Source organism: Triticum urartu, chromosome 5, assembly GCF_003073215.2.
Source record: "Triticum urartu cultivar G1812 chromosome 5, Tu2.1, whole genome shotgun sequence".
Classification (NCBI taxonomy): domain Eukaryota; kingdom Viridiplantae; phylum Streptophyta; class Magnoliopsida; order Poales; family Poaceae; genus Triticum; species Triticum urartu.
Window position 1 is genome coordinate 631,424,061 of NC_053026.1, and position 14,760 is coordinate 631,438,820.

General features: G+C 48.4%; 2 protein-coding genes across 2 annotated transcripts; one reads left to right on the plus strand and one right to left on the minus strand.

The window, feature by feature from the left end:
- The first annotated feature begins 1,149 nt into the window (after positions 1 to 1,149).
- LOC125511406 lies at positions 1,150 to 3,938 on the plus strand. Its single transcript, XM_048676768.1, has 2 exons — positions 1,150 to 1,508; positions 2,291 to 3,938. Exons 1-2 carry the CDS (start codon positions 1,394 to 1,396, stop codon positions 3,835 to 3,837), a joined length of 1,662 nt encoding a protein of 553 aa, XP_048532725.1. The 5' UTR covers positions 1,150 to 1,393; the 3' UTR covers positions 3,838 to 3,938.
- Positions 3,939 to 6,206: 2,268 nt separating this feature from the next.
- On the minus strand, positions 6,207 to 13,135 carry LOC125511407 (ABC transporter C family member 13). Its single transcript, XM_048676769.1, has 11 exons — positions 10,537 to 13,135; positions 10,133 to 10,453; positions 9,969 to 10,055; positions 9,092 to 9,766; positions 8,827 to 8,991; positions 8,160 to 8,454; positions 7,787 to 8,001; positions 7,321 to 7,626; positions 7,179 to 7,242; positions 6,820 to 7,059; positions 6,207 to 6,667 (listed from the first exon to the last, which is right to left on the minus strand). The coding sequence occupies exons 1-11, from the start codon at positions 12,595 to 12,597 to the stop codon at positions 6,564 to 6,566; spliced, it is 4,533 nt and encodes a 1,510-aa protein (XP_048532726.1). The 5' UTR covers positions 12,598 to 13,135; the 3' UTR covers positions 6,207 to 6,563.
- Positions 13,136 to 14,760: the final 1,625 nt, after the last annotated feature.

The following is a 14,760-nucleotide window of genomic DNA, read 5'->3' on the forward strand; positions in this document are numbered from 1 at the left end:
AAGAAGGAGAAGTTGCTGCTCGCGATCATGAAGACCCGTGCCCACATCCTGCACTACCTCGAGGAGGTGGTTATGACGGTGCCTTGGGCTCGAGGGTCATCGTATATGAGAAAGAGAGTGGGCGAGACAGCAGGCGCGGTACGACCGGCGCAATGCCCGTCGCTGCTCCGCGTTCGCCAAGAGCGTCGCGGCACCGGAATGGGTCTGAAACGACCCGGACCTCGCCACCACGTGGGCGCTCGACACCTCCCTCACCACCGCGGAGACGGCCGCCGCCGCCTTGACGGCGAGCTCGCCAAGATCGACGAGAGAGTGGTCGCTTAGCGACTCCTCCGCCAATGTCGGCAGTGGCCAAGGCGGCCTTCCGCATCGTGCAATAGGAGGTGGATCGGCTCCTCCGCGAGCAGCATGCAGCCGCCAGACAAGGTTCTTGTGGTCCTCCGACGCCCTTCCGCCGCTGGAGGGACGACAACGATGACGACAGCGGCGGTGCCGCAGGATAGAGCTGGTCGTCCGGTATAGGTTTTAAGTTTTTTTATTGTTTTTAGTTAAACGGTCGAAATATCGTTCATTTTATGTAAATTATATGTGAACTTGAATGAAATCAGTCGAGTTTGTTTGAATTTCGTCCGGTTTGTTTGAACCCTGTTTGAAATGTATGCGGATATCGTTGAATGTCCGTCTCCCGCATCCGTGTCCGTGAACTGGTCTCATCCATCCATGGACGAATGCTAGAGGGAATTTGCGATTCGACGTTTGAAATGTCCTAACTCTTAGTAAATTTTTAGAATCTATATGTGCATTTTTCATAATATTATTAGGACAAACTTACCTCATATAGTTTTAGGATTAGCTGTGTGTATTTTACTATTCGCAGAATATGCACATTTTTATTAACACAGTATAGACACAAGCGCTACATATACACATACACTCATCCTATGATCGCACACAAGCATCAGGACTTAAACCTGATAGGCTGGGATATCTATGTCCCTCTAATCATCTAACAACATATTGTTGTCTCAAAAAAAATCTAACAACATATTGCTTTCGTAGAATATGCGCATTTTGAGTCCAAATCACACGGCGCAAAACCAGGTGTATACGTGCACGGCAAGCCCAAAACATGTTCTGATTTTCCAACGCCGAAAGCGACGACCTTTGTGTTTTCTTTTCTCCTGATAACAAAAGCCGCCGCCCAGTCCGAGCCTGACTGGATCCGAGGCCTACCCGGTGTCGCCATCAACCCCGCCGGGCCGGCGATTTGTCCCAGCTGATGGACGAGCCGCTCCCGTTTGACCGGAGTTCGGGAGTCCGGATCCAGCGGCCGGCTGACCTATAATAGTACGGGGAGAGGAGCTGAGAGGGGAAAGGTAGGAGTCGGTCGGCGATGGGTGGGTGGAGCTGCTTCTGCTGCGGCGACCTGTTCGGCGCCGGGGAAGATGCCGCGGCCCGGCTGCCGGAGCCGTTCCAGCTGCCGGCGCCCTTGCCCGCATGGCCGCAAGGTTTCTGACGCCTTCTCCTCTCTTATCAGTTCTTAAATCAGTTCGTGGATCGTTTTCTTATGACCATTGATTGATGATTGGCCTGATGTAGCTTCATGAATAGTAGTAGTATTCACTTGTATGAATCCCTACTTAATTTGTTGGTTACTACTTTCTTGTTCAATTATTATCATCATTGACTGTTCTGTTGTTTATTTCTTTCCAAAAGGGGAGTTTAATACGGTTATAACAATACAATTTATCCTGATTGGTTTAATTCTGTCCTACTATGCTATATGCAGATTTCACTTCCCTGTACATATTCTTGAATGAACACAGTGATTGATAAATTTATAAAACGATGGATTCCCTCAAGGGAATTTCTTGCACATAGCTTGTCGTAGTGGCTCCCTCTTGTTACTTGCGCTTGAAGTGGCTTAGCCAGGATCGCCATGCTTTTACTTGGAAGGCATATCATTTTAGAAGGTAGCGATCGTAGCCTCAAAGGCATTCCTTGTGGGGCAAGAGTAATTTGTGATCATATATCATGAGAACTGTAGCTGGCTCATTCAAGAAGTGAAATCTGTAGTTTAAGTTTGTACAGGCCACTTGGGCTCGATTTTTGACTTTTTGTTGTGTCGGGGTTGCAATTTCCTTCATTTTTCTTTAGTATAAAGCGAATAATTGCATGTGCAAAACAATGTATTTGTTTCTCAAACTGATTGTTGTTTGTTTTGCCAAATATATTTGCTTTGCTGAACACTTGGACCTTGTAGTAACTTTGTCAAGCAACTACTTTACAGGACGGGACTTCGCAAAGGGCGTGATATGCATAGGAGAACTTGATATTGCAAATGTTACCCAACTCCGGAATATATGGAGCTACTCTGGAGCTACGTTCTATGAGCCAGAAGAGGTTCCTGATGGTTTCCACTGCCTTGGCCACTATGCCCAACAAAATGACCGGCTTTTACAGGGTTCTCTTGTTGTTGCAAGGGAAGCGGCTAGCTGCCAGTTAATCAATAGCAGGCCCGCTCTTGAGAAGCCATTAGATTACACCCTCGTTTGGACTAATGCTGGTGTGTATGAAGATGACAATAGTGAATGCGGGTGCTTCTGGTTGCCATCACCCCTGGAGGGTTATGAACCCCTTGGCTATGTGGTTACAAGAGGACCAAGGAAGCCCTCACTGGAGGCGGTCCGGTGTGTGCGACAAGACCTCACGGATCCATGTGAAAACTTTAGGTCAGTCATTAATGTGGAACTTACATGCCAAGTTTGGAAGACGAGGCCTTGCCACCGAGGGACAGCAGGACGAGGTATACCTGTTGGTACATTCTTCTGTGAAACAAATTCAGTTAACAGTAAGGAATCAGGCATTCCCTGCTTGAAGAACTGTGACCCGAATTTGAGAGCCATGCCTGATCTAGAGCAGATTCATGCACTAATCAAGCACTATGGCCCAACTGTGTTCTTCCATCCACAAGAGAAATACTTGCCGTCATCAGTTTCTTGGTTCTTTGAGAATGGAGCTACACTGAACAAGAAAGATATGAAAATGGGAGATCCAATACTTGCTGGTGGCTCAAACCTGCCTGCTGGTGGGACGAACGATGGTGAGTACTGGATTGACCTCCCAGATGATGATACGCGTGAGTTTGTCAAAGTTGGTAATCTGAAGAGTGCTGAGCTCTATGCTCATGTCAAACCGGCTCATGGAGGGACCTTCACTGACATTGCAATGTGGGTGTTCTGCCCGTTCAACGGGCCAGCAACAATAAAGGTTGGACTTGCAAGCTTTGCTCTGCAGAAGGTTGGCAGGCATACCGGAGACTGGGAGCATTTCACCCTCCGTATAAGTAACTTCTCTGGAGAACTCTCATCTGTCTACTACTCAGAACACAGCGGGGGAGGATGGGTGGACGCTTGCGATCTGGAGTTCATCTCTGGAAACAAGGCGATCGTGTATTCGTCGAGGAATGGGCACGCAAGCTACGCGCACCCTGGCTGCTACCTGCAGGGCTCTGAAAACCTCGGCGTCGGATTAAGAAATGACGTCGCACGGAGCGACCTGTCAATCGATTCGAGCACAAGGTACAAGATCATCTCGGCAGAATACCTTGGAGACGCCGTGGTGGAACCGTGCTGGCTGCAGTACATGAGGGAGTGGGGCCCGACCGTGACGTACAACTCGCGGTCAGAGGTGGACACGGTGCTTAGCTTCCTGCCGTTCTTCCTCCGGTTCACGGCAGAGGCCATATTCGACAGTCTTCCTGCGGAGCTGTACGAGGAGGAAGGCCCGACCGGACCGAAGGAGAAAGATAATTGGGATGGTGATGAGCGGTGCTAGGCCGCGTCGCCTTTGTGGTCTATCCCTGTTGCTTATTCATGTACATTGTTTGTGTTGAGAATGTTGGTTGGTACGTATGATATATTGATAAAGCTTTGCAAGTGGACTTGTAGTGCTGGGTATTTTTAGATCACAATTCCAGTGTTGTATCTACAAAAAAAAGTGTCGCTCTGGCTGTCTAGTTTCTACGTCCCAGCATTTTGCATTTCCCCAACTAGTTTTTGTGAGGAAGTGAGTATGTACTGATATCGTGCACTGAAGATGTAAACCAGAAGGTAAATGTTTGCGTTTCGGCGCGCCGGCCGAACGCTCCGCCGGACGCGCGAGCGCCTTCTGATTAAACGCGATCGAACGCTGCATCTTCGAAACTGCTGTATAGACGATGGATGTGTGCACGACAGTGGGACGATGGATAATCCAGCCGTTGATATGCGCTGGATAGTATGCATGGACGGCCTGACATGTGCTGCCGTGCACAAGTCGTCCACACCTCGTCGTGTGTATAGCAGCATAGCAGCGCTGCTGCATCTTATTCGCCCAGGGTAACGACCCACGTGTGACTTTTCTTGGCCCACCACCCCTCCTATCTTATCTCCTCCCAAAACAAATGTGGCCCACTCGTTTGCTACAGTGTATCGTCTCCTACCTCCAGAAACGCTTCTGTAGATGGCTCCACCGCGTGATTTTTTTTCAATCTCCGCACCGCGATGCACAAACTCTCGTGCAACGGAGGTGCTTGGACTGTGCCGGGGCGCCGCGACGGAGGTGCTGGGACCGTGCAGGGGGCGCCATGCCAAGCCGTGCCGATGAGTCTCCATGGATGACCATGACGAAGGTTGTGATGCCAGCGAGCGGATAACGATGCTGAAACTAGCATTTTGTTTTGCTTCAACCGGCCAAATCCAGAGCTGGAACCACAGTTTTTTTTTGCTACAGCCAATAAGCGAGTTGGAAACACAGCTGGTTTTTGCTACAACTATATCATTTTTTTGCTACAACCGGTGTCGCTATTTGCTATAATCTTCGGCGGTGTAGTTTGGTGACCCATGACAACAAACAGCTGCAACTGGGAGATGAGGAAAGTTGCAACCCACGCCGCGAAAAGCTGCGTCCAGCAACAAAAAAGGCTACTACTGTCAGAATGACGTGCTCCAACCAACGACGGCGAATTTGTGGCCGGCGACGGCAGATGCAAAAAAGCTTCAAACGGTGTGCAAAAAAGCTTCAACCGGCAAAGGAGTAAGCTTCAAGTATGGAAAAGCTTCAAATTGGTGTGGAAGAAAAACTTTGAACCATGAAAAAAGTTTCAACCGACAAAGGAGTAAGCTTCAAGCATGGAAAAGCTTCAAATGGGTATGGAAGAAAAACTTTGAACCGTGAAAAAAACTCAACCGGCAAGGAAAAAACTTCAATCGGTAAAGGAAAAAGCTTCTACTGGGCGCCGACATGGTTACAATGGTGTGAGCGGCAACACCGGGAGCTACGGCCTAACGGCCGGCGGCGGCGGCTAATTTGCTGCAACGACGTAAGGGTCGAGCGTTCTACAACGACGGTGCTTCTACAGAACGATGGCTGGGTGTTCCGACGAGGTCCTGCTGGAACCGACGAGCACGGGTCTTGCGAGGATGGCGACCGGCAGCGGGGACGGCACCCAACGGCGAGTTGCTGATGCTTCAAGGGGACGGCAGCCGGCGTCGGGGCCGGTGGGAGCTTCAAGGTCCGGCCTCAAGCGTCATCGATGTCCAGCGATGCTATTTTGGATCGGATGCCGTTTTGTTTAAGAAAAAAAAAAGCAAAAGGCCTGATCTAACGGTGGGTAACAACCGAATCTAACGCATTAGATGTGACCGGCCGAAAAACTGGGCCGGCGCACCAGCGCTGAGCAGTGCCCAAACCAGAACCATTTTGCATTTCCCCGACTAGTTCTCCTGAGGAAGTGAGGAAGTACTGATGTCGTCCACTGAAGAACTAAACCAGAACCTACATACAGGTAGTCGGAATTGTGTACGATTCTACAACTTCACGATCTAAACCAACCCCTATGATAGTAGAAATCTATTACTCCATCCGTTCATATATAAAATATTTTCTAACTTTTTTCTCTAGATCAGATGTATAGACACATTTTTATGTTCCATATTGAAATATCAAAAACATCTTATATTTGTAAATGGAGCTAAGTAGTTATGATTCTACAATTTGCGTTACGATCCTACAACAGAGCTGTGATCCGATCCAGGATCATGATTTTGACTACCTTGCACGCATACATCCACTGCATCACATTTTCGGGCTAAACACAGAACAGTTTCAATACGTAACATAGGAGCTGTGACAGAGATGAAGCACTCCAATCTGACGCCAAGAAGGAAAGCAAAATTTCCCCCTTTATTACCCACGTTATTTCTGTTCATTTTCCCATCATGCAAGGGGAGAAGCAGTACAGTGTTATACATACAAAAGCATCAGAGCTTCGGTTAATGCCGCCAACTCCTCCCGTGGCATTCGATCGCCTGCCGCATTCCCTCGAAGTAGAATCCATGGTTATTCAGGTCAGGGAACGCGCCGGGCGTTTCTTTCCCGTTCATGTACCTCTCCTATCCTCCTGTCTCGCGTCGCCCTATGGTGTTGCTACTTACTTGTATGGTGTGAGTAGACTGGCAGATTCGGCTACCTTACCTCCCAGCCTCTATTCTCGGTGGGGGATTTAAGCTAAGCCTCTCTCTCTATATACAGCTCGCCCTGGTGGAGTACTCGGATACTAGCTGCATGAACATCGAGGACTTGTCCTCCAGAAGCCTCTGGGGTGTGTCGAACTCCGCAATTTTACCTGAAATAAACAAGAACAAGGTGAATTCACCGTAAAGGCTGTTGCTCCAAGAACAGTGTTTAGCTAGGAGTGTTACTCGGATAATTCAACATACGATCAGTAAGAAACAAAACATGTGATGGTCTTGGTTAATCGTGTGAAGGAGCATGTACCGTCGCTAAGCACCATGACTAGGTCACTGTCGATAACCGTTGGGATCCTGTGTGCAATTGTACAGACAGTGCAATCCCTGAATTCGCTGCGGATGATCTTCTGGATGAGATTATCTGTAGCTGTGTCAACTGATGCCGTTGCCTCATCAAGCACCAAAATTCTTGCCTGCTTAAGCAGCGCCCTACCCAATGCAATAAGCTGGCGCTGTCCCACACTCCAGTTATCCCCATTCTCCAGTACTGCAATGGCACCACAAATATCCAGGAAAATATAATTTTGTTTTACGAGGTGTCATGCTTTACGAAGTGTCATGCTCACTCTTTGAAGAAGTGTTTGAATATTCAAAATTAGAACAAACCTGGACTGTCCAGTTTTTCTTCCTTCGAACGAATGACCTCTCCTAGCTGGCACTTCTCTAGTGCCTGAAAGAAAAGAATTCTCTTCCATAAAGATCATGGCACATTTAACATGAGGATAGCATAAAAGCGACCATGGCATACCTCCCAAATTTCTTGATCAGAACGCTCTTCAAGAGGGTCAAGATTCATTCTGATAGTACCCTCGAACAATGTAGGGTCCTGAGGAATGATGCTCAACCGTGACCGCAGATCATGAAGGCCAATCGCAGAAACATCGATGTTGTCAATGATAATTTTCCCTCCTGCTGGTTCAATTAGACGGAAAAGAGCCTGAATGAGAGTAGATTTACCACTTCCAGTTCGTCCTACAATCCCAATCTTTTTCCCACCAGGAAAAATACAACTGACTCCATGTAGAACAAAGGGAAGGTCATCCTTGTAGCGGACCTATGATATTTAGCAAAAGCACAATAAGATGCCGTAAATAAAACAGAAGTATGTTCAGCTTAGAAGAAGAAAAATAGATTACATACTACTTTTGGTGAATATATATAACGAAGAGCAAATGGATAATGACAAATAAATAATGGCTACGGGCTAAGTTTACCTTGAGATCAATCAATTCAATGTTTCCATTCTCAGGCCATGAGGAAGGGGGGCGGCAATTCTCGATAATCAGTGGTGCTTCACTAGGAATCTTGCAATACTGATAAATACGCTCAACAGAGATGATTCTGTTCTCTAATTTACAGAAGCTCAATATCCACCTTGACATCCGAGCATTTAAGTTGAGTCCATATGTGACAGCAAGCCCAGCCATGCCTATCAATTGGAAAGCTTGTTTAGATTGAGAAGCATATTGCCATATTTTATTGAAAAAGATATGCAAGTTTTCTGGTGCACCTAACAAGTGATCTATTGGGTAAAGCAAGATCATAAAATGCAACAGAACGGTGTGTGAGACAGCAGATAAGACATACTTGGTTCAATTGTTCCAGGAGGAAAGCTCACAAGTATTGCCATGCAGAAAGCAAACACAAAAGTTGAGAGCAATTCCATTCGCAGGCAGAGCCATTCAATAGCTGCAAGGCTGGAAAACAAAGGCCGAGCAAAACAATCAAGGAGGTAAAGATTTCTTTTCATGAATCTTTTCTCCTGACCAAATCCTCTGATAGTAGCAGCACCAGCGATTGACTCGCTAAACAAATGGATCACTGGAGACTTCTGAACACTCAAGATCCTAGTCAGCTCCCTCGATGAAGCAATGTAATATCTCTGCAAGTTCATGGTAGCAAGGACATCCATTATCTATTGTGTGATGAAGATCTTTAAAAGTCTTTTGGTACACAAAATCATCAAGCTATCTTGAACACAGGCCTTGTGCTTTAAGAATAATAAGCTTACTTCACAACTTTCGATACTTTCATGCTGAACATATGCATATGTTCTCTGGTTAATTGGCTGCTAGTTAAATGACAAAGGCAGCCAAAAAAATTATGTGCGCATAATTCTTTAGTGATTCATTTAGCCATTTAGGTGTATCTACCCTTGCTATCTGCCTTATTTGTATTACAATTTCCATTAAAGAAATTAAGGATCCCAGGTAATGTTAGCCCTAAAAGAAAACCTGAAAGTCTAGCAATTTACCTGCATCCATATGCATGCCATAGCCATAGGAACTATAAGAAACAGAACTTGCCATGTGACTTTGCTCATGACAGCAACGATTCCAAGGAGTTGAATTGTTGTTGATGCAAACCCCCCTAGCCTGAATGCTATATCAAGGTCCACAACACTTTGATCTACAGAAACCTGATATGAAGTATGATTGAAGAAGATTAGAGTATGCAAATTAGAAAAGCCACACAGGTGTCAAATACAAATTAGGAGCAAGAGCATGATCTAAACTTACTCGATTTAGAATCCGTCCAGATGGTGTAGTATCGAAGAATGACATTGGCGCTCGAAACACACACCTTAGCATTTTTATAAATAGTTTCTGAGCAGCTGCTAAACCAAATGTAGCTACAAGAAGGCTTCTCACAAACACAAACAATGAACTCCCGAAAGCAAGGCACATATAAACAACAAGAAGGACCACACTACTTGTCTTAGGTGCATCTCCTTCTGTTTGTGGGTTTGCCCATGCCATCCACCAGTTACTGGCAATCTGAAGAACTTGGAACAGGGTTTGCGCCAAGACAATGAGTGGAATCAGTGAACCTTTGTAGGCTTCCCCCATGTATGTTAAATAAACATTTAAGCTAACTCTTCCTCGCTCCCTCTCCTCTTCCTGAACAGTACGCTTCTTCTTACGTTCTTCACTCTTTTTCTTGTCCTTAATTCCACGTGTATTAGATGACTTCCCATTTTCAGATACTTTATTTTTCAGGTTATCGATATTGCTAACACTTGGTGTCAATCTTTTGTTAGGAACGGAAGGAGCGATATCTCCATCAGAATCTTCGCCAAAATCCATGGTCTCGATAGCTTCATTATGAGCAGAAACCAGAGCATTGAAATCGGTTCCAGCTTGGAGAAGATCATCATATTTTCCAGCTTGGGTGATATGACCATCCTTAAGAACCTGTGCCATGACAAAAAAAAAACACACAATGAGAGATGAAGGGCCCATTATCCCATGAACAGTCCAATGAGAAGTATTAGAAAAGATAGCGTAACTTTCATGCAGAATCTGCTGGTTTTTCTAATCAGGAAACATGGATAAACAACACGTCAAATTGAACAACTCAATAGGCTAATAGATTTTGTGAGAAAAGTAGTATTACCAATATCAAGTCAGCAGCTGGTAGGAACTCGACTTGATGGGTTACATAAATTACTGTTTTGCTAGCTAGTGCCCCCAATATATAGTCCTGCAACACAAAATCTGACATGTTATGAAACAGAAGCACCTTTAAAAAAAATAGAATAAGGCAACATCTATACAGACCTTAAATAGATCGCTTCCAGTATGAGCATCAACAGCACTGAAGGGGTCATCAAGCAAATAAATATCAGCATCTTGGTACAATGCTCTCGCAAGCTGCACTCTCTGTTTCTGACCTCCACTCAAATTAATGCCTCTGTCACCAATGATGGTCTGATCTCCATACTGGAGCAACTGAAGATCTTTCTTCAGGGAGCAAGCCTCAAGTACTCTCTTATAACGCGGTCTGTCCATTGGAGTGCCGAAAAGAACGTTCTCCTCAATATTTCCAGACTGTATCCAGGCAGTCTGAGAAACATATGCTGCTGTACCACTGATCCTAACCTGAATAAGGAGCAGAAGGAAAATGTAATTAAACTGTCATTCAAGTTAGCATCAACTCTCTTTATTTTTATGCGTGTACTTACTTGGCCAGACAGCTTGGGTATCTCCCCAAGTATAGAGGACAATAGACTTGATTTGCCAGAACCAATCACACCACAGACTGCTACTCTCATGCCTCTCACCACACTAAGTTGTATATCAGAGAGTGTAGGGTTTGAGCAATATGGGTTCCAAGAGAAACTGCCATCCCTGATATCGATTGCCTTGTCTGTACTACCCTGTGGAACACTTACTGTTGCATCATCCGGCAACTCTTCTTGCCGTAAGAAGTGAGACAACCTGTCCAAAGACACCCTCGTCTGAGCTATCATGGAGATGAGATCAGGGAAATTCCTCAGAGGCTCTTGAAGGATCCTAAAGGTAGCTAATGCAGAGAGAACACCTCCGGCAGTGAGCTCGCCACCAAGCAATATACAAGTGCCGAAAGTTATGACCGAGACAAAGATTGGCGAACTCCAGAAAACAAACGTAACTGCGGCCTGTGAGTACAAAGCCCACTTGAGCCACCTGCATTCAACGTTCCTCATCTCTTCAAGCATTATCCTATACCGGTCCTCCCATGCCTGCAACTTGAGAATTCTCATACTCTTCAAGCACTCTGCAGTCTTGCGCATTCGCTCATCCTTTGCTGCCATCAGCTTATCTTGGTAGTGCTCCTGCAGCTTCGCCACAGGAACCGAGGCAGCAATTGACAGCGCGGTGGCTATCAATGTCGAGACAGTGGCGATCCCGACATTCTTGTACAGGATGGCGAGCGCAAGGATGATCTGCAGTGGAAGCATCCATATGTCATGAAAGTACCATGCATAGTCCCCCACCCGCTGCACATCGACCGCCATGTAATTCACAATCTCACCGCTCGTATGGCTCTGCTTTGAGGCATTCGACAGCCTGAGGCCCTTCCGGTACACCATGGCCGTCAGCCCGGACTTGACATGGATCCCCATGACGTCCACGCCCAGGTACCACTGGCGAGCAGTGAGCGTCTCAATCAACTTTGATACAAAAAATACGGAGGCAAGGATGTAACCTTCATGGGGGAAGGCAATTTTGCCACTGAGGTAGTCCACAAAGTAGCTGATCAGGTAGGGGCCGACATAGGACACGACGGTGTTCACCGCGGCGAAGGCGCCGTTGATGGCCGCCTCCCGCCAGAAGGACTTGAGTATTGCCCATGCCAGCGATGGCTCCTTGTCAGGGCACTCCAGCCGTTGGCGCTCATAGTGACTGCTCATGGCCTTGTAGCAGAACTTGGCACGATCCTTGTGAGCCAGCAAGGGTATGTCAGCCAGCTCGAGCGGCCTCTTGGCCCCAACCGAGAGCAGCGGACTGAGCCATGAGAGCGTTGCAAGGCTGAGGATCCCGGCATCGCCGTAGGGAGTCACCCGCAGGCAGCCGGGCTCCTCCTCGGCACCTCTGCGCTGGCCGCCGAGCAACAGGGGCTCGTGGACACCGGTGTCGTCATCACTGAACTCCAACTCGACACCGCTGGAACCCATCACACCAACCAAGCAGAGGAAGCCGAGGGCCGGCAGCGACGCGAAGTTGGCGACCATGTGCGCGTAGTCCGCATCACGGTCGTCGGCGCCCATGAGGCGCCTGGAGTCGTCGAAGGCGATGGCGACGGAGAGCGCGAAGGCGAGCACCCACCAGACCCGGACGAGCGCCGGGAACCTGCCGCGGCCCCCGGCGCGCGCCCGCAGCGCGAGCGCCAGCAGGGCCGCCCAGGCCAGCGCCTGCACGGCCGGCAGCAGCAGCGCCTCGGCCTCGACGGGCGGCGGCGCGGCCGCGACCTCGTAGGTCAGCGCGGCGAGCTGCGCCAGCAGGACGTAGGCGCAGCAAGCGAGGGCGGCCCTGAACCAGGCGCCCCCGGCGGCGGGCGGCGGGGAGGCGAGGGGCGGCCCATCGTGGACGAGGTTGCGGGCGCGGCGGGGCGGCTTGAGGCAGGAGGCGCAGCGGGAGGCGAGGGCGCGCGCGCCGCGGAGGAGCAGGAGGAGGAGCGCGAGGGCGAGCAGCGCGGCGTGCGCGGCGGCGGCGGCGGCCTCCGTGAGGGGGAGGGGGGTGTGGGCGCGGAGGCGCGGCATTGGGTGGGTGGGATCGGGGGCGTCAGGAGGAGGGGGCGGGGGGCGGCGAGGGGTTTAAAAGGCATTGGGGGCCTCCCACCCGGCCGCTGGCGAGAGAGCTCAGGGCGGGCGGGCGGGCGGCGGGCGCGGATGGGAACAAAGGCGGGGGTTTTGGCCGCTACCGGCTCGCCGGACGAGGCGAGTGACGGGGGAGATTCGGTGGATTTTTGCGTCTAAATGCAGCGGCAGCGCACGGATGGATGGATGGATGGATGAAGGAAGGAACGGGTTGTCTCTCCCGCCCGCCCCGTGCCCGTTGCTGCTACGTGTTCTTGGGCGATCCCGCTCGTCGGCGCTGCGTGTCCGCGCGCCCGTGCCGCGTGGGGGGCGGGGAGATGCGGTGAGGGAGGAGTAGGTGGGTGGAGGTGGGATTTGGGGGTCGGGGGCGGCGGTGGGAGAGGAGAGGAGTCGAATCAGGTCAGGTGGTAGGGGGCGTGTTGGTTTTCCACTGAGGAGGAGGGGACGGTTTTTGGGTTGCAGACGGGACGGGACGGGACGACGACGATGACGAGCGAGGCGGCATTTATAGACACACGGCAAGCAAGGAGAGTTGCGGGTGGGTTTTTCCTTTTCCTCTTCGGACCGTGCGTGGCAGGGTTGGGTTCGCAGTCCTTAATTTTCTTCCGATGATAATATATGTACTAGGAGTATTTATTACTCGATCTAGTCTGGCGACTCTTGTTTGTTTCAGACACACTGCACGTGAACGCATCCTTGCTAAGAGTGTACCACCACCACTATTCTACTGCCACTACCACTGTGTTCCTATTAAAAAAAGGGTGATACATGTGCAGTTAAAACATAAAAAACTACAGGTATTTTCCAGTAGGAGGAAAAGAGCTTTTAGGAACCTTCATCTCCAAAAGCATCTGCAATCAGAATAGGCAAATATGCCCACCCGGCCATCCCTCGTTTGTGTTCACTTCTGTCCTCGTTCCCTCGTATCCAAAATATCAAATGCATAGGCAAGAATAACTAATGACCTAACAGACACACCCGTCACCTCCGCAGAGGATGGCACCCAATCTCCGCCGCCGGCACCTCCTCCTTTGTGTCTCCCTCTTACGCCGGCTGGCTTACTCCGTCGGGCAAAGCCCGATGGCGGCGGGATCCTCCCATGTGTCGTGTCGTGCGACACCGATGGGTGTGTTGCGTCTATCCAAGTCTGAGTATGGTCGTTGAGATCGTGGAAAAGTGGTAGTGACAACACATAATTGACTTTAATTTGGTTGTGCTCCTCGAGTACCCGGTCTCGAGGTCTCGAGTGAAAATCCTAGGTTTGACCCGAGTGGGTTATTCCTCACAATGGTGATATTTTTGTGTCATATCTTGTTGAAGGCATTGCTCGCATATGCTTAGGCATGTTCTTCAGAGTGAAAAACCTAGAATCCGACCTCTGGTGGTTGGATCCGGCTATGAAGACGCTTGAGCGTCGCCCTTCATGAAGGCGTTGCTATTGAAGAACCTAGTCATCATGTGATGTAAAGAAATCATTGATACGGATATGATCATTGTTGTAGTTTGTCGATCATTGTTTTGATCGCTTCGGATCTTTTTCCTTTTTTCTCGCACAAATGCATAATTTTCGTCTTGTATGACTTAGCTATTTGCCGGCGTGTCTAGATGTGTGTGTGTTCGTGTTGCCTGTGTGCATCCTAACTATGTATAGGCCAGGTGTGTATTCATTGTGTTTGTATTTACTTGATGCTACATCTGTAAAATTCACCCTTTGTCGAAAATCGAATACATAGGCAAGCATGAAACGTGGATTAACACATGTACTTTCATAGTTCGTACATGATATACAACATAGTTCATATAGAACATATCAAAATAGAACATAGCATAATAAAGTTCATTATACATGTCATTGGAGTACCAAATTTTAGCATTTTCTATAGGACATGGCATAGGGAACTTTATCATATTTGCCATCTGAGTACCAAAATGTAGCATGTTATATTCATAGGATTAGAGAGGAAGTTCAACCACGGACGTCGCAGCCTGATGAGTGATATTTTTACATTCATTTCACTTTTGCTTAAACCGAGATATTTTAATTAAAAAGAGATATTCGCCCCGATATTGATACTAATGACTAATGAATGCAAAGGATTCTCCAAA